We start from the raw sequence: 19,408 nt of genomic DNA, 5'->3' as shown, positions 1-19,408 counted from the left end.
TTAGAGAAGTAAGGTCATAAGACAAACCACTGTTAGAAAGAGGTATGTGCCGATACAGACAATCATAACTTACTGAAGCAGAAATCCATGAGCAGAAAGTTCCATGGGAAACAGCTGGGAATGTCTAACTGTAATGAACAAATTTCTAGGGAATCGATGTCGACAAATATGAGTTAAACCTCCAAGGAGCCCTAGTCACAGAGAGGTCCCACACTTTAAGTTTTTACCTGTGGGAGCTCTACTAGGTCCTCACAATGAATATGAAAAAAAAGTCATGTTTTCAACAAGAGAAAGGGAAATCAATCATGTTGAAATATTTCTGAGCATTCTGTTCCTTTTGTTCTTTTTAACAAGCTCTGGCCTCAGGAGAAATTATTTTCCAGAGTCCAACCTGCTAGGGTTTTATCAGAGCCTAACCTACCTGAGTGAAGGGAAATAGCCAGCTACAGCAGGCTCTAGCCCTCCATGTGTGGTTAAGTATAATACCCAACTCCAGCCCCTTTTAGCCATTCTGTCCCATCTCCCATAAAGGGAAGTGGTGACTGAGGAGCACTATTAACATTCACAATCCAGGGACATTGACTCATTGAAAAGTTCAGACCTAATTATAGGGATATAGAACACTTTTTCTCTTTCCATACCTTATACCACATTATTAAAGGGTTATTTTCAAATTTCTTTCATGTAGTCTATTATGTTCAGATTTTAAGAAAAAATTACAAGGTTTAATAAAAGGCAAAAAAACACAGTTTGAAAAAACTGAACAAGAATCAAAGCCAGAATAAGAAATGGCCATGATGTTGCAATTATTAGGCCAGAAATTTAAAACAACTGTAATTAAAATGCTAAAAGCTCGAATGGAAACAGTAGACAACATGAAAAAACAGGTGGAAAATGTATGCAGGGAGATAAAACAAAAAAGATGCTACAGACCAAAAATATTGTAATAAAACAAAGAATGCCTTTGATGAGCTAATTAGAAGACAGGCTATGGCTGATGAAAAAAATCTGTGAGATTGAAAATATGACAATAGAAATATCCAAAGCTGAAAAACAAAGAGAAAAAAAAAAAGACTGGAAAATGCAGAACAGTATATCCAAGAACGGTGGGCCAACTACAAAAAGTGTAGCTGTGAAAACCCTAACACATAATTGGAATATCAGAAGAGGAAGACAGGAAGAGATAAATGGAAGCAATATTTGAAGTAAATATATGAATTTCCCAAAATTAATGTCAACTATCACACATTCAGAAATCTCAGAGAATACCAAATGAGATAAATGCAAAGCAAACAACCTACAACTAGTCATATCATATTAATGAAAAACAAAACAAAATTTTGAAAGAAGCCAGAGGAGTGAAAAAAAAATCTTATCTGAAGAGGGACAAAGATAAAAATTACATCTTACCTATCCTCCCAAACCATGCAAACAAAATGAGATTAGAGAGAATTAAAGCATAGAGAAAAAGAAGAACAACAATAATAAAAATAAAACCCACAAGACTAAAATTTTGTCTGCAAAACTATCCATCACAAGTAAAGGAGAAATGAAGACTTTCTCATAAAAACAAAAATATGAGGGAATCTGTTGCTGGTAAATGTGTCTTGCTAGAAATGTTGAAAGGAATTTTTCAGAGAGAAGAAAAAATGACATAGGTCAGAAAAGAAGATCTATATAAAGAAAGGAAGGGCATTAGAGAACGAACGCCTGAAGGTAAAGTAAAATCTTACATATTTTTTCTTATTCTTAGTTTATCTACCAGATCATATTCAAATTACAGTAGAAACAATGTGTTCAATTATGTATGTGTATATAAGCTTTTGCATATATTTTCTTATGTAAAAATGAAATTAATGATACCAATGAATCAATTATGTAAGGGATCAGAGAAAGGAAATGAGAATATTTTGTTATTATAATGTAATTACACTGACCTTGAGCTGATATAGTCTCCTTTTATCTCTGTTTTCAATTTCTGTGGTATTGAGGTGACAACGTGCTATCAGCCCTCGCTCACTCTGGGCGCCTCCTCGGCCTCGGCGTCCACTCTGGCCACGTTTGAGGAGCCCTTCAGCCCGCCGCTGCACTATGGGAGGCACTCTCTGGGCTGGCCGAGGCTGCAGCCGGCTCCCTCTGCTTGCCGGGAGATGGGGAGGGAGAGGCGCGGGCGGGAACAGGGGCTGCGCGCTGCACTCGCGGGCCAGCAAGTTCTGGGTGGGCGCGGGCTCAGCAGGGCCCGCACTCCGAGTGGCCCGCAGAGCCGCCGGCCCCAGCAGTGAGGGGCTCAGCACCGGGGCCAGCAGCTGTGGAGACTGCGCCCGGTCCCCCCGCAGTGCTGGCCCGCCCAGAATGCGCTGGAATTCTCGCCGGGCCTCCGCCGCCTACCTGTGGTGCAAGGCTCCAGACCTGCAGTCCGCCATGCCCAAGCCACCACCCCCGCGCTCCCCCGCCCCTCCCCCGTGGGCTCCCGCACGCCTGAGCCTCCCCAAGGGGCGCCGCCTGCTGCTCCTGGGCGCCAGGTCCCATCCACCGCCCAAGGGGGGAGCTGTGCCGGATGGGCAGCTCCACCCACAGCCCCAGCATGGGATCCACTAGGCAAAGCCAGCTGGGCTCCTGAGGCCGGTGGGGACTTGGAGAACTTTTGTGTCTCGCTGGAGGATTGTATATGCACCAATTAGCACTCTGTATCTAGCTAATTTGGTGGGGACTTGGAGAACTTTAATGTCTAGCTAAAGGATTGTAAATGCACAAATCGGTGTGCTGTGTCTAGCTCAAGGTTTGTAAACACACCAATCAGCACTCTGTGTCTAGCTCAAGGTTTGTAAATGCACCAATCAGTGCTCTGTGTCTAGCTAATCTTGTGGGGACTTGGAGAACTTTTACCTCTAGCTAAAAGATTGTAAATACACCAGTCAGCACTGTGTGTCTAGCTCAGGAATTGTAAATGCACCAATCAGCACCCTGTCAAAACAGACCAATCAGCGCTCTGTAAAATGGACCAATCAGCTCTCTGTAAAATGGACCAATCAGCTCTCTGTAAAATGGGCCAGTCAGTAGGATGTGGGTGGGAATAGGGTATAAAAGCAGGCTGTGGGAGCCAGGGGCTGCAACCTCCTGGGGTCCTCTTCTGCACTGTGGAAACTTTGTTCTTTCACTCTTTGCAATACATCTTGCTGCTGTTGACTGTTTGGGTCTACATTGCGTTTATGAGCTGTGACACTCACCGCGAAGGTCTGCAGCTTCACTCCTGAAGCCAGCGAGAGCATGAACCCACCAGAAGGAAGAAACTCTGAACACGTCCAAACATCAGAAGGAACAAACTCTGGACACACCATCTTTAAGAACTGTAACGCTCACCGCGAGGGTCCGTGGCTTCATTCTTGAAGTCTGACCACGAACCCACCAATTTCGGACACAGTATTAGTTACCTGCTGTCATTCACTGCCTGGAAATATTAAAAGGAGAATTCCAAAAGTAAACAATTCATCAGTTTTTAATTGCGTTCTGTTCTGAGTAGTGTGATGAAATCTTCCACCATTCTACTCTTTGCTGCTCTGGATGTGAACTATCCCTACATCAAGCACATCCATGCTGTCCGGGGCACCTAACCAGCCACTTATTTTCCCTTAAGATTCTGTCTCAGTTATTGGATCAACTGCTGCACATAGTTGATACAGGGTTTGGTACTATCTGTGATTTCAAGCAATACCTATGGGTATTGAAACATATCCCCTGCGAATAAGGGGGGACTATTGTAGTATTACTTGGAAGTGGACTTAGATTAGTTGACAATATGCAAGCTGTAGTGCAAAAACTAAAAAAAAAAAAAAAAAAAAAAAAAAGTAGATATGCCAAGAAAGGAGGGAAAATAAAGGATATAGACTGCCCAATTAAAACCACAAAAGGCAAAAAAAAAAAAAAAGACAAAAACAGAAATAAAAATAAGATCAACAAATAGAAAACAGTAACAAATACGTTAATCCAACTATATCAATAATCACTTTAAACATTTAATGGTTTAGATATTCCAATTAAAAAAGAGATTGTTAGAATAAGGCAAAATATAAAACTCAAATCTATATTGTCTACAAAATAGCCACTTTAAATATAAAGACATGTAGATTAAAAGTAGAGGGAGAAAGAAATGCTATGGTGACACTGATCAAAAGAAAATGGAAGTAGCTACATTAATTTTATACATAGCAAACTTCAGAGCAAGAAAAGTTATCAAGGATAAAGATGAATATCATATAATAATAAAGGGGTTAATATTTCAAGAGGACATAAAAAACCTTAATGTGTGTGCCTAATAATAAAAGATCAAAATCTGTAAGGCAAACATGTATAAAACTTCAAACAGAAATAGATAAATCTATTATAATTGAGGACTTTAATATCTCTCTATCAGAGGTGGACAGATCCTCTAGGCAGTAAATCAGTAAGGACACAGTTGAACTCAACAGTGCTATTAATCAATGGGATATTATTGACATCTATAGACTACTTCAACAACAGCAGAATTCTTCTTAAGTTTACATGAACTAGTCACTAAAATACACCACTTTCTGGGCCATAAAACACGTCTTATTAAATGTGTAAAATAATAGAAATCACATGATGTCTGCTCTCAGACCGCAATGGAATTAAACTAGAAATCAGTAGTAGAAAGGTAGCTGGAAAACCCCAAATTATGTTCCTTGGTGTTCTTACAAATGAGTTCAAAACTTACTTACATTCACATAAAACTTATACATGGATGTTTGTAGCAGCTTTATTCGTGATGGCCCAAACTTGAAAGCAACCAACATAACCTTCAGTAGGTAAATGGATAAATAAACTTCGCACATACAGACAATATAACATTATTAAACCCTTAATAAAGGGGAGGGGAAAGAAAAATAGGGCTGGCAAACCATGAAAAGACATGGAGGAAACTTAAATGCCTGCTACTACTTGAAAGAAGCAATATGAAAAGGCTATATACTGTATGATTCCAATATGTAACATTCTGAAGAAGGCAAAACTATGAGGTAGCAGAAAGATCAGTGGTTGGCAAGGGGTTAGGAGGGAGGGAGGGATGAATACGTAGTAGAAGACAGGAAATTCTTAGGTCAGGGAAAATATTATTTACGATACTATACTGGTAGATGTATGAAATAATAAAGTTGTCCAAACCCATAGAATATACAACACCAAAGGTGAATCTTAAATGTAAGCTATGGACTTTGGGTGATAATAATGTCAATGTAGGTTTATCTATTGTAATAAGTGTACCACTCTGGTGTAGGATGTGGATGGTAGAGGAGGTAATGTGCGTGGGGGAGGACAGGAGGTATCTGGGAAGTCTTTGTATTTTCTATTCAATTTGCTGTGAACCTGATACTGTTCTAACAATAAAGTTTATTCATTAAGCATAGAATAAAAATGTTATTTTGTTTGTCTGTTTTGTTTTTTTCAGACGAAATGGTAAATCCAGTTTGCTCTATCTGATGGAACTTTTCCCAACTACTTTTGAAATTACGTAAAATCTAATCTGGTACCAGCATCAAAGAAATCAGATACATCAAAACACTCCTACAACAATTAAGGAAGACGTGGTTACATCCCTTGAAGAGCTAAGAGCTACTGACTAGAGCTAAGTTTTCTGTGTGCAAAAGCAAAAAAGGACACATGATACTTTATTTACATTGATTTTATTTTTAACTTAAATTTACATGGATGTTTATTTTTAACTAGTGAAGTATGACTTGGTATTCTCAAATAAATATCTCTTTGTGTTCCTATAAATAAAATAAGGTTTCTTTTTGCAAGTTTTAATATATTGTGGAAAAATAATTATTGGATCAGAAACATTTTTGACACAGACCAATGTCTGACATGGTCTACTCTTCTCCCTGACCCCAGTAAATTTGTAAATACTTGCTACATGTGAGATTTTAAGGTAAACTCATTATGTGTGTATTTGCATTCGTGAGTCTATGGGCATGTACTTGTTTATCTTCTCATAGAAATTTATTTTCTTTTTCATTCTACTTGGTGACAAATATAGTCAATACTACCTGTGTGAAAAAGAAAAAGAGTACCTAGTTTGAACTGACAAGGAAACTCACCAGAAATTCTGTTCTTAAAACGATGAAGTTTATTCTAGTTTACGGAGTATTTAAAAGTAGGCTATGCTGATAGGAGCAATACTTGGAGAGAAATACTGGATGGATGCACAGTTTGAGGTACTCAAAAATTTATCAATAGCTAAAACCAGGTCATTTGAGAGTCATGCTCTCATTATAGCTTATACTGATTGATGACTTTAAACGAATTTGACAATGAGTTGAGATACTGTTTCTTATTGTGAGATATTATAGATATGCTTACATGAAACTCCATATTGCTTATTATAAAGATGTTATTTAAAATATTGTACATTAATTGCATAGTGTTCTACTTATGAGAGCTCAGAAAAAAATTCTTCTTGGGTCCTAATGTCCAGGAGAGCTGACCACTGGTTTGTTTTTATTTTTATGGATAATATTAATCTTTTTATTGATCACCATCATCTCTCCACTCAGGCTGGTAAAAATCTGAAAGAAAAAAACTGCAGCTCAACAGCAACAAAGCAGATATTTTGTGATATTGCCTTTACCTTAAAAATGTATTTTAATGAATTTGCCTTATTTCTTGAATATATAAATGAATGTATTTCCCAGATCCACTTTCTCAGGACAAAATCACTCAGTCTCGCAAACTTCTGGGTTATTGATGAAATATATTGCTTAAGTCGCTCTCTAGAAATTTCCAGTGAGCCACTTTACCCCACATCTATGCTCCGTTCAAAGGCAACCCATATGAAATAATTACTCAATGCAAGAATATAAAGGCTTGAATAGCCTTTTGGATAATTTGAAAAGTTTCCCCAGCTTTTGAGCTCCTTATGGGTTTAGAAGATGCGTTTCTTTTAGCATTTCAACAAGAGTACAGCTTTTCCCGCAGATGTTGATGCTAAAGCCATTCACCAATAAAATTTCTCCATATAAATATTTGTCTTAGAACCTGTTTTCTCATACCTGACATTTGCATAGGGTTTGAGAAGCAGTGTCTAAAATGAAATGTTGAAGATGGCTCCCTGGCAGGCAGGCTGACACTCCAAACTCCAATCCTTGCTAGAAGGTGGAAGGAGTACCGTCAGCCTCTGTCATGTGGGAGCAGCAAACCCATCAAAACATTCACCTGGTCACATTCAGATGGGTTGCCAGTAGAAGGAAATATAGTAGTAAGTGCGATGATCCAGATGTTGTAAAAGTAGAAGGAAAACAGTAATTTAAGAACGAATAAATTCAGTGAAAATTTCTGGAAGTAGTCAATTAATTGGTGAAGAACAATGAAAGATTGTTGGTGAAAATTCAACAAATAAAGGTTAAGTGTAAATTCCAGAGGACTTCTTTGGTTTCATACAAAGACACTCTCCTTTCCTGCAGCCAGAGTCTCATGAAAGTTGAGAATCAGGTATGAAACTTAATGATAGGATTAGTAGAGCTCCAGAGAAGGCTGAATTCTCAATCCCAGCAGGTTTGCTATGCCAAAGTCAGAGCCCTGATAAGGAAGAACTGAGATTCTGAGGCTGAGAAGGGGATACACAAATCCATGCAATCAATGCACCCAAAGGTCTTAAGATCCCCAGACTTCACAGAACCCTTTGGGTCTATGGAGGTCTTCTAGCTGTAAATCTTGAAGCCCCTATTTCCTGGCTTTGCTTTTTTATTATAAAGCACCTTCTGCCACACACAGTGACATATATTCTCTTAGGATCTACCACTGCTACCCGCCCCAGGCCACAAGACAACTAACTAAGCTTAAGTCTCAACATAACTGAGGCAGAAATGCACTATTTCTTCAGGACCACCCTCCTACTCCCCAACATGTACTGTCCAATATTGAAAAAAATGATTGGGTACCAGATCCTGAGGATTCCAGTTAAAATAAAATATCATTAGCAAGATGGGAAAACTTTTCCATAATACAGGGTTGAACATGCTGACAAAGGCACTGGAAGATGGTCCTAACAGGCTCCTAGGATAAGTCTTGTTAGCTTACAGAAAAGGACTGCCAGAACTGCTGTGACAGAAAATAAAAGACAAAAAAGACTCAGAGAAGTACATACTCTAGAGAGTACATACTACATAAAGGAAGGAATCCCATCAGATTCCTGAATTAAGGTCCTAGAAGATACTTTACCTACGTGATCAGCAACAGACTGAAGTGTCAGCATCATTGAAAAACTTAGAGGTAGACTCTTTCGAGGCCAAGGATGAAAAATAGAAGTTGCTATCAGAAAACTGTCATGACCTATTCCAACAGAACAAGAGAACCTACAAAAACAAATATAGAGACTAGATGTATTTACTTGACTAATTGTCAAAAGCCGGGTTTCAAAATTATCATAATGTATAGCGTGGCCCTTGAGGTAGCCAGAAGAACCAAATCCACAGTGTGTTATCCATATGTTTAATAGAGCATAGCTTTTCTAGGGGCAAGATAGATGGACATACAAAAAGAGTGTAGCTTAACTTATACAATAAAAAACAAATTAAGTTTGGAAGACAAGAGACTGAGGGCTATTATTCCAATGGAAAGTCATAAACCCTTTTCCAATTTTCAAAGGAGAGGTCAGACTTCCAGAAAGAAAAGAAAAAAAAAACCTGCAATATTTCCTTCTCCTTCCCTTTCTCCTCATTTCCTTTCTCTTCTTTCTTGTCTTCCTCCTCTCCCTCTTCTTTTCCTTGCTGTCATTATTATTACTCTTTTAACTCTATTCACCTGACATGTCTTAGCTATGATACTTTTCTTGTCCTTGCTTCTATATATCTACTTCTCAGTAACTCTCACCTGAAGTTTTTATACCTTATCCTCAAACATTTATATTGTTTCCCATCTGACAGTTCTGCTTTCTCTGTCCTCAGTAATTTATCTTCTACTCCAATCTACTGATCATAATGTACTTAGCCTCAGTCTGATTTCCATCAGCTTTTCTTTCCAAACCTCTCAATCCAAATGATATGATTAAAATCCTTTCCATTTTCTCTCAAAGCCCCGGTCTCCAGGCTCTTCTCTATCCCTCAGTTTCCTCCTGCCTATTCCCTATGATCCTTCCGTTGATCCTAGTGTCTTGTTTATTGCATCTGGCCTTTGCATCCTAGTCATTTAGGCTTTATGGATTCTTGCTCTGCCACATCATTACCGTAGCACTGCACCTTTTCCTGAAAACCTTGTTTTCTCCGTTCTATGTATTTCTCTTTCATTGGTCAGACTCAGCTTTCCAAGAAGAGGGCTTGGACAAATATTAAAATGCTATCCCTGTGTTTCAGTGGTGAAATTCCAGGGCAGTAAAGATAAATTTGAAAAGGGAACCAAGGCAAGGCAAGATGCAAATGTGATGGTATAGGATGCATCATCACACTGGCCATCTCTGAGCACAGGCAAGTAGTAGACATTTTTGCTCAGCACCTGGGACACCACCCAAAAGAGTGGCATGAAACAGTACCATCTTAGAGTAATCCAAATATGGTAGAAAGAAATATGATTCAATCAGGCAAGCTTCATTTTATTTCCTGCTTTGTATTGCTCAATATCTCATGCCACCGGATACTAAAATTTGTACTCTTCTAGGTTATAGCCTCTAACCACTCAACAGCTTATCAGGAGGCCAAATCTCATGCCCTGACGCTTTTCCAATGAATGTAGGTGCTGTGTGAGTGTAGAGTCCTGAGAGAGAGAGGAAAGAGGGAGAGAAGGATAGGGAGAGGAAAGAAAGATAGGAGTTGGATGAGAAAATCTGAAATGATGCTCGAGACAGATCAAATACACATATCAAAATTTCCCATGCTTCTCTCTAGATTCTTCTTTACATATGACTGATTTGTGCAACAATAGGAGAAATGCATAATGGATAAAAATTGTGAAAATAAAGTCCTGGAATTCTTCATATTTTTAGAAGTGTCATTGAATCTACTTTCATAAATAAGCATAGCTGAATAAAATTTGTCTTAGCACACATGCACACACACAAACTCATACACTTGTACATAAAATTAAAAGTACAGAGAAGAAAGAATGAAGTGGTTATTTCAATATGTATTTGTGTCCATAAACTCTCACAAAAAGTAAACATCTGACTCTTGGCAAAATGTTCACCTAAATATAATATGGTTTGATTGCATTTAAAAGCTAACCAACTAGTATTAAAATTACCACCAAAGAAATTTTTCTCTGACACCTAACAACTTAGGACAACAAAATACTGTGTGTATCATAATAAGATAATTTTACAATATTATGGATATACAAGCTTAAATTTTGACATGGATGTAGGAAGTATTGTGGGATTGTCTAGGAATGCACTACAGCCTGCTAGAAAAATGACTGGTTGGAAACCTTGATGAAGTTAGAAAAGTGAGTAAAAATAAGAATAGTATGCAGTAGGAATACATATTTAAGTCCGAGGATAGGTTCTTGAGAAGTTCTGGGAGTCTGCAAAACTGTTTTTTGGTTTTTCTTCTTTCTCACTGACCTGCAGAAATAAACCAATGGTAGTAGAGTTTGAAGTTTGGCATTAAATTGGGATTCTAGCAACTATGGTCAGCTACTACTATAAGAAAATATTTCTTTCTATTCTTTAATCCTACCACTAAGGTGAGGCCATCAGTTTAGGAGGCAGAGAAAGGAGTAGCCCACCGGTATTTAGCATTTTCTCTTCACAATCATTCAAAGATGGACATAGCATGCCAATGTATCATCTGAATATGTCATAAGTGATTTGTATTTAGTCAACATTTTTTATTCACATACATGAATTTTTCTATGAAATAATACAATGTGAACAAAAAGGCAAGTTATCTAGAAATATAAAGGAACTAAAGAAACTCTGAAACATATGTTCCTCCTCCTGTCTTTCCTATCTGATATTAATAGTGCCAACTTGTATGCAGTTTTAAGCTAAGAAGCTTGGTTGTCAACCAACCAACATTTCAAAGAAAGAGCATCATCTTCTCTTGTTCATCACATTGTTCCCAAGCCCACATTGACCAAAAATAATGTGTTTGAGTAAATAAAGAAAGAGTATCACAGCTGGCAGATAAATGTTATATTATGGTCCTGATTATATGAATGTAGTAGACAACAGTTTCAAAACCTGAGTTTAATAAAAATAGGAAAAGAAGCAAGCTGAAATTATGAACGTAATTCACGTATGTGAAACTGTGATAAATTCTTGTGTGGAGGAAATAATACAGGTACGTGTGTGGGTGATTTAATATAAATTCCCACTTAAAACCTCATTGTAACAAATTAAGGTAGCAATTTAGATCAGTAACGCATTAAGTGATATCTGTGCTGCCAAAAAAATTAAAAATCTATCTTACTGATATTGCTCTATTGTACAAGTCAGCTAGAGGAGACTGCTATCATTTTAGATAAAAAGTACTAGCATTACTAGTGTGACAAGAGATTCAGCACTATTTATGACTCTTCAGATTTAGACACAAAATTATTGCTTACTTTTAGTTTCTATGACTTCTACAAGCATTAAGCTTGATTGAACCTCACATTACAGTACTGACAAATGAATCAGCAGGCAAAAATATGTTGATGTGAATCAAAATTACTGTGTATAAGACAACATTTTGCCTTCACATTTAGTCTAGCATTCAGAAATAACACTTGCTTTAATTTGGAAATGGTTTACAGTACCAAAACATATAAGATAACCTTGGAAATAACTGTGGAATACATTTAGTCACACACCAAACATATATTACTCATTGACTATAATAATATTCCATACTTACAATGGATGCCTGACAAATATCACAGGTCAGGGTATTCTGGTCCTCTTGCCACTAAAAGTACAATTTTCAAAATATTTAATTGCTTATGACCAGGCAAAGCATATGAACATATTTGCATAAAAATTTGGAATAATGGCCAAAACCCATGATGCCCAACAGAACATTTTTACAAGTAACAAGAGAGTTCAACTGGGGAGTTGTTAACTAGTCAGTATATAGTATCATTACATTGTCTATATTCTGTAATAACTATCATAACAGGGAGGATAAGTTACCATACATAATAGATCTAAAAATAAAATATATCCTGGGATAAATTCAATAAGGAATGTGCAATTTTTTTCTGAAAAAAGTACAAAGCATTATTAAGGCATATAAAAGACAAATAAATGGAGAAATATTCCTAGTTCATGAATAGGAAAATGCCACATTATTAAAATGGCAATTCTCTAAATTAAGCTAAATCATTTTTTATTTCTAAAATAATACATTGAAGTCTTTATTGCTGTTGCATAATATATTCATGTATATATAAATTCACAAAGATGTGAGAACAGCAAAAATTTGAACAAAAAAGAACATGAAAGCTAAATGTTACATTGGCAAATGTAAAAAGGCATAATGAAAGTAAGTACTTGCAAATAATATAACACTGTCCAAAATATAAAAAGAAATATTAATAGATCAGAATATAAATTATTTAAAACGTACCCAGGTATACCTGTTTAATATATTATAAAAGTGGCACTGTAATTAATAAAGAAAGGACAGATTACACAATAAGAAAATATTTCTGAAAATTTGGAAAAACAAATATCTTGCCTCTTTTATGTACATTTCAGATGGTTTAAAAGATTAACTAAATAAAGGATAAAACACAAATAAAGATTTCTTCTCACTGTAAGGAAATATTTACTTGATATTTAGGTTTGGTTATAAACTTACTGGGAAAATCAAGAAATTATTTTAATGTATTATATGTTAGCATAAATAACTAAAATATGTATAAATCTAGAAATATAATAAAATTCAAATTAAAAAAATTACAAAAATAATAGTTACATAAATCGTTTACATATAAAAATAATTCTTATAAAACTAAAACTAACAAATATTTCTAGTTCTGAAAAATGTTTTTTAATTTAAAAAGACTAGAAAGCTATACACCAAGAAATTAAACAGTAGCATTTTTTCTCTTTCTTATAACATCTCGCTGATTCTCTGCAGCCAGGAAAGTTTCTCCACTTTTAAGTATTTGTATGATTAGATTACATTGTGGATAACTATATATTTTTTTGTTGCTGCCATAAGAAATGACTACAGATTTCATGGCATAAAACAGCACAGATTAGTTGTCTAACCATTCTGGAGGTGTGGAGTCTGAAATGAAGGTGTCAGCAGGGTTACCTTCCTGTTCAGGGCTCTATGGGAAATTCTGTTTCTTCACCTTTTTCAGCTTCCAAAGGCCATCTGTCTTCCTGGGTCATGGGAACATGAAGGAAAATTTCTAAGCCACCATCCTATGATCTTCAAATCGCTCTCTAACCTTGACTTCTCTTCCACATGTTTCTTCCAGTTTAAATGAGGCTTGTTATTCTATTGAGCCCATCCTGATAATTGAGCACTATCTGTCTCAAGGTCCTTAATTTTAATCACATCTTTAAAGTCCTTTCTGCCATCTAAGGTAATATATGCAGAGGCCCCTAGGATTTTGTCATGAACATCTTTCATGGAGGGGCATTATCCTGCCTTTTACAATTTGTTGAGTTTGTTAGCGTGTTTAAGGATGATTTTAAATTTATTTTTGTACTTTTTGTCTCTCTATTTTATCAAAAGAAAATACAACATTACATAACTAAAAAAGAAAAAAGAAGAGAGGAATAAATTTAAATGAAAAGATTGCCTAGATTGAATGTTCAGAGATTTACATTCTTAATGTTACCTCTTCTGGTAACTCATTGCATTTCTGTGGACAAGTCACTTCAAGACTGCCATTTAATTTCTTAATGTGAAATTAGGAAATTTGAACTTTAAAGACTTAGAACTTTCAGCTGAGGACTAAAACCTTGGACTAGGATTCAATGCCTTCATGTGATTGTTCCGACTGGAATGGTAGTGTAGGCAAAAAAGCAAGCTAATGTTCTCCAAGAGAACACTAAAGGCACATTTAAAGTTGTTGCTAAGTCTGTTGGGTGTTATTTGGAATGCTTTCTCCATGTTTTCCATGTTCACTTGTATTGTGGATAATTAAAATCCACACATAGTACAAAATTCATTTATTCAGATGACACACAGAAACTACTTTATGTTAGACATGGTGTTAGGGGATTGCTTCTATGTCATAAGTTGCATGGATACAGCAAATGTACACAATTCAAAGATGAGCACTAGGAAAAAAAAGACATATTTCTGTCCCACAGAAAGCTTCAACTTTAGTTGAGCAGAAGCAATAATCACCTCTTCGAAGGCAAAGATTGTTTTATTGGGTTATTTAAGCCCATTTCCTACCAGTATTCTGCCTCCATTTCCTTTCTGGACCTCTTTTGGAATGGTTGATACTTAACAGGAAGTCCTATGCTACTTTCTTGACTAGCTTTGGTCTTATAAGTGAACCAATGTTTCACCAAGCATATCCACTTGGATGTATAAAAGGAAGCCATAACTCAGCATTTCCAGAATACATTCATTCAGTCATGATGTTTCTCTTCAACGTTAATCTTTCTGTATTTCTGATTTCAGTGAATTACACGATTATCAATCCTCTTATATAGCCAGAACGCTATGAGTCATTCTTGATATTTAATCTCCCTTATCCATTCAGTTAGTCAGGGTACCAACTGGAAACAGATGGCACTCACATTTAAAATAATTCTAAAATATATTGATTATGGGAGTCTTTATATGGGGTGGACAGGGTGCAGGGCTACCATGAGCAACAAGACAGTATTCTGGGTTCTTTATGACCTCTATGACAAAAAGAGTCTCTGGAATCCATATGGACAGTCTTGCAGATCTGCTGCCTTGAGAGGAGCAGTAATTTTGGTTGAGAATGCTGCCTTCCAAGGTGACCCTGCAGGGTGGTAATCAGAGGAATAAATAGCCATACCTGATTATCTTAAATCCTTGGTTTTCCTATTGATGCTTTCTATTAACTGGATCCAGTCAGAAACAAAAGACAAGAGAGTCATTGATGTGATCTGCACATGTCAGCCTGTAATGGATGAGGGGAGGGTAGAGAAGACAGGGAAGTGGATCCCAGGGAGGAAATGGAACAAGCGTAGTGCTGGGTGACTTCTCTCTACCACCAAAGATTGCAAATATCTGTATTCAACCGCTAGCCTCCTCCTATCTTCCTGAGTACCACTACCATCCTAGTACAACTATTATAGTGTAATTTTTGATTTTTAAAATTGTTTCCTAATTAGTCTCTTATTATTCTGATCCCTCCAGCTAGACTGGAATGAGCTTTTCACAATGCATGTATAATCATGCCCCTCCCTATTTTAAAGACATCAGTATTTTCTTATTAGCATTAGAATAAAGATCAGAATCTTTAACATGCCTCTTCCTTGGAACACTCTCTTATTACTTCATTACCCATCTAACTCCTCATTTTCTGGCAGATCTTTGTTTAATCCTCACTTCCTCTTTTAAGCTGTCCTGCTTTTTGTGACAAATTCCCTTGTTATTGATATTCATAGCATGATCTACTTCTATATATAACATTTGTTATTCTTGTACTATGACAGGCATTTAAAAGATTCTTGGTTTTTCCAATAGATACTAAAGCTGTAATTATATTTCTATTTGGCCTAATTTGTATCTTCTTTGTCTGCTATAGATCCTGGCATATAGTATAGATATAACAAATTCCTCTTGAATGGATGAATATATTAAATAACACCTTATTTGTCCCCCCCCAACAATATATACTATGGATGTTGTTCCCATTTGTGAGATACCTGCATAAAAGCTGTGAGATTTTGACAAAACTACCCCAAATATCTTATCCTTCCATCACCTATTTTTCAAAGGCCCAAGGATGAAGCTGGATGTTTTGCTAACATGAATAAATGGGGTTGATTTAGATTGGAATGGGAAGAATGAAGCATGAGAGTTTAATAAGTAGGACGTGATGAAAAAACAGAGCCCCGAAAGATGAAAAGTTAGTCTTGGTGTGTGTATTAGGTTCCTATTGTTGCTGTAACAAATTACCACAAATTTGGTGGGCTAAGTCAATACAAGTGTCTTGTCTTAGAGTTCCAAAGTCCACAGTGGGTCTCACAGAGCTAAAACCAAAGTGTTGCCTGGGGTGTATTCCCTTCTGGAGATTCCAGGAAATAATCAATTCCCTTGTCCTTTAGAGGTCCTGGAGACTGATTACATTGCTTGGCTCATGGCCTCCTTCCATCTTCAAGGCCAGCAATAGCATCATTCTAATCTCTGCTTCTGTGGTTACATCTCCTTTTCTGATTTCAAGTCACTTGTATCACTTTTAGTCATATAAGAAACCAAATATAAGAAATTTTGTCTTTATAATCCAGGATAATCTTTAAGCTTAATTACTTTTGTAAATTCCCTTTTGCCATATAAATGAACATAGGTCCCTAGGATTAGGATGTGGACATCTTTGGTGGGACATTTTCCATGCTTACCACCTGGAAAATCTTAGGTAGTTTCAGAAATAATTTGGAGATCAGTTATAATGTTTGAGAAATATATGAAGATTAAGTGGAATAGAGTGAAGGCTGTGATATATTACCCAGATCCCCATTCGGGAATGAAGGGCTTGTATTTTCAGCTGCAGCTGATGTTGCTGACAGGGAGTTTCCACCTGTAAACCCTCCTGGATAATTGATTTGCCCAGAAATCTATCTCTTTTTCTAAGTAGCCTCAATCCAATGACTAGTTCATGTGGAGATACAGAATCCAAACCCTCTTGTTCCAACGTGACACAGATCTAAAGGGTCATCACATCTTCAGAACTCCCAAGGAATCATATGAATCTTGCTGAGAATGTGTCACTGCCTAATCTTCTTTCTGAAGAACTGAAACCGTAGCATTAACAAAACAAAACAACAATGAAAAAGACATAGATTTCAATTTCTGGGGACGTTTTTTGGTTTTGCTTTGTTTTGAATTTTTACCTGTAGTGTTGGTGTTTATTCTACCAACATCTCTCACCATTTAGATGGTGTTTTAGTATTATCTCAGCTGACTATAAACTAAACTTTACTGCGTGAACATATTTAAATATTTTAGTTTGTAGAACCTGCAACGTGTTCATGGAAGTATCTCATAAGACATAAATAAAATATTATACATATGTATATACACACAAACATAATGCAGAAGGAGAGAAAAAGGGAGAGACAGAGAGAAAAAAAAAGATGAGTCACATCTATTGCCAAAAAGTATCTGTGTCTGTGCTGGGAAGTTTGGAGAATAAGAATGAGAGGAGAGAAATCACTTTTAAAAAAAGAAAGAGAAAACTACTAGTCACAACAGACTCTTGTTTAATATTCTAGCGGCTTCTCATTGTCATTAGAGTTAAAACATAATTAGTTTTCCTTATGGCTGTGAATACTTCATAACATGCAGCCTCAGCCTACCTCTCATATGACATTTTGTAAAGTTCCAGGGCATGCTCATGAATACCCACGCTCTCCTTCCGTGCCCTCAAACACACCAAGCATGTTGTCACCCCAAGGCCTTTGCACATACATTTTCCTCTTCTGGGAACACTGCCCTCTCTCTTCCCCCAATCTCAGTCCTGGTTTGGGCTATCCTCTATTTGTCATGAGGGTCTTAACTCAACCGTCACCTCTTCAGTGAAATCTTCCCTGACTATGTAATCTCAGACATGAACACATCACTCAGTTTTATTTTTTATGCATCATTTACCATTGTTTAAAATTGTCCTACTACTACTTTCTTGCTTGCCTCCTCAAAATACATTTAAGATATTTTGCTGACCTCCAAGAAACTGGAGCCTAACAACCTGTTTGGCACATAGTGAATGCTTAACTAATGTCTGTTGAATGACAGAAGGCAAAACTATGTCTCTTTTTCAACTTTAACTTTTGCATTCAGAAACGTGTAAACATCTTGCACAGCTGATAAACTTTCCAGAGCTCCCATACAGATATCTCGCCACCTTGTTTCTGAGAGGTTTTCCCTCTTCTCCACTTCTGGTGCAATGGTGATGTTGAAGTTTTCAGCCATGAGTTCTTCCATGAGACCCATTTTTGGTAACTTGCTATAATAGGACCCAAGTGATCCTAAAGCTGGTAATCCTCAAAGCACTTTGTCATGCATTTCTTGTTTTATAAATTGAGTTGAATACATCTGAAATGATAATAAATCATGGGGAAAGGGAAGATTGCATTAAGTAAGGCAAGTGGATCAGGAAGACAATGGTATGAGACCTTCAAAGCCAGGTATGGTTTTAATATGAATGTGGAAGGAAAGCACGTAAGAAGGAAGGGAAAAAAACAAAAACAAAAACAAGACATATGTCTGGCAAAGTGAAGAGTATGGCCAGCAAAAGACATAAGCCTAATTGCCATGGTATTCATTTAGTGGAGAAAATACACATAAAAATAAAAATCCATATAAGTACCAGTCAGATGATTGTGGGCTTGGGTATGACTAGTTAGGACTCTCATCTCCTTGAATAATAGCTTTAATCATCCTTGTAACTTGTTGTAAATGTTCGTTGGCTCATAAATGCCATTATATAGACTGGTAATGGTGTCAAGTAAGGTAGAAGACGGGGATGTGATGGAGACATTGGAATTAGAGACTTCAATAATCTGTTACCAAGCTTTATGTGAAGATCTGCAGAGAAGGCGATATCAGCTCTTTCTTACTCTTCTTCCTCATCTCTGACTTTAAATTGTTCTAATTAGTTGTTCTGACAAATATGTTTCTATTTTTCCTTTATATATTTATGGATATAATGAACAATTTGTTTAACTTTTTACTTAGCTATAAGTCAATAGTAAGTAGGAAAAGAAGAAGTAATTTTTTTAAATATCCAAATACAGTATGATTAATTCCTTATTAATTTGAAAATCAGATTTTTCTTATGGTTTAGATGTTTTCGGCAGCCTGGTAAGTATGGCTCAGAATTCAAGATCAGTGTAAATATTAAAATGTCAATAAAGATAAATAGCCTACCCATCAGACTGTACCTTAAACTGTATCATCAATAATAAAAGTCTATTTCTTTTGCAGTAGATTGCCCAAAGGAGAAGAGAAAGGCAACTGATTGAGAGGACTAAAAAACTTATGAAGAGGGTAGTAAATGATGATTAAGGATGACATTTTCATTCTATCTGTTTAAACACCAACAATGATAATAAAACAAATACATAAGAGGCACCAATACTGGCAAGGGTGTAGTGAAAATATGCTTTTATTTATCACTTTTGGTAGTAAAAGCATTGGCTAAAAATTGCAGTATTAATGAAGAATTCTACATACAATTTGTTTTTGCCATTCTTCTGAGAAATACCTTGAATTTATTACGATAATTATGAAAAATATAGAAAATGATGCAAGAA

At 36.4% G+C, this 19,408-nt stretch overlaps 1 protein-coding gene across 1 annotated transcript in view; it reads right to left on the bottom strand.

Moving 5' to 3' along the window:
• Positions 1 to 18,086, bottom strand: part of LOC129015170 (uncharacterized) — a 125,268-nt gene extending 107,182 nt beyond the window's left edge. The window contains exons 1-3 of the mRNA XM_054452760.2: positions 17,922 to 18,086; positions 16,603 to 16,800; positions 1,938 to 2,384 (exon numbers count right to left, since the gene is read on the bottom strand). Of these exons, the coding sequence (XP_054308735.1) occupies positions 1,938 to 2,384; positions 16,603 to 16,800; positions 17,922 to 18,086 (810 nt within the window). The remainder of the gene's footprint in view (positions 1 to 1,937; positions 2,385 to 16,602; positions 16,801 to 17,921) is intronic.
• Positions 18,087 to 19,408: the final 1,322 nt, after the last annotated feature.

This window comes from Pongo pygmaeus, chromosome 18 (genome assembly GCF_028885625.2).
Source record: "Pongo pygmaeus isolate AG05252 chromosome 18, NHGRI_mPonPyg2-v2.0_pri, whole genome shotgun sequence".
Taxonomy (NCBI): Eukaryota; Metazoa; Chordata; class Mammalia; order Primates; family Hominidae; genus Pongo; species Pongo pygmaeus.
Note: the sequence above shows the minus strand (reverse complement) of the source record. Positions and strands in the feature narration are given on the sequence as shown.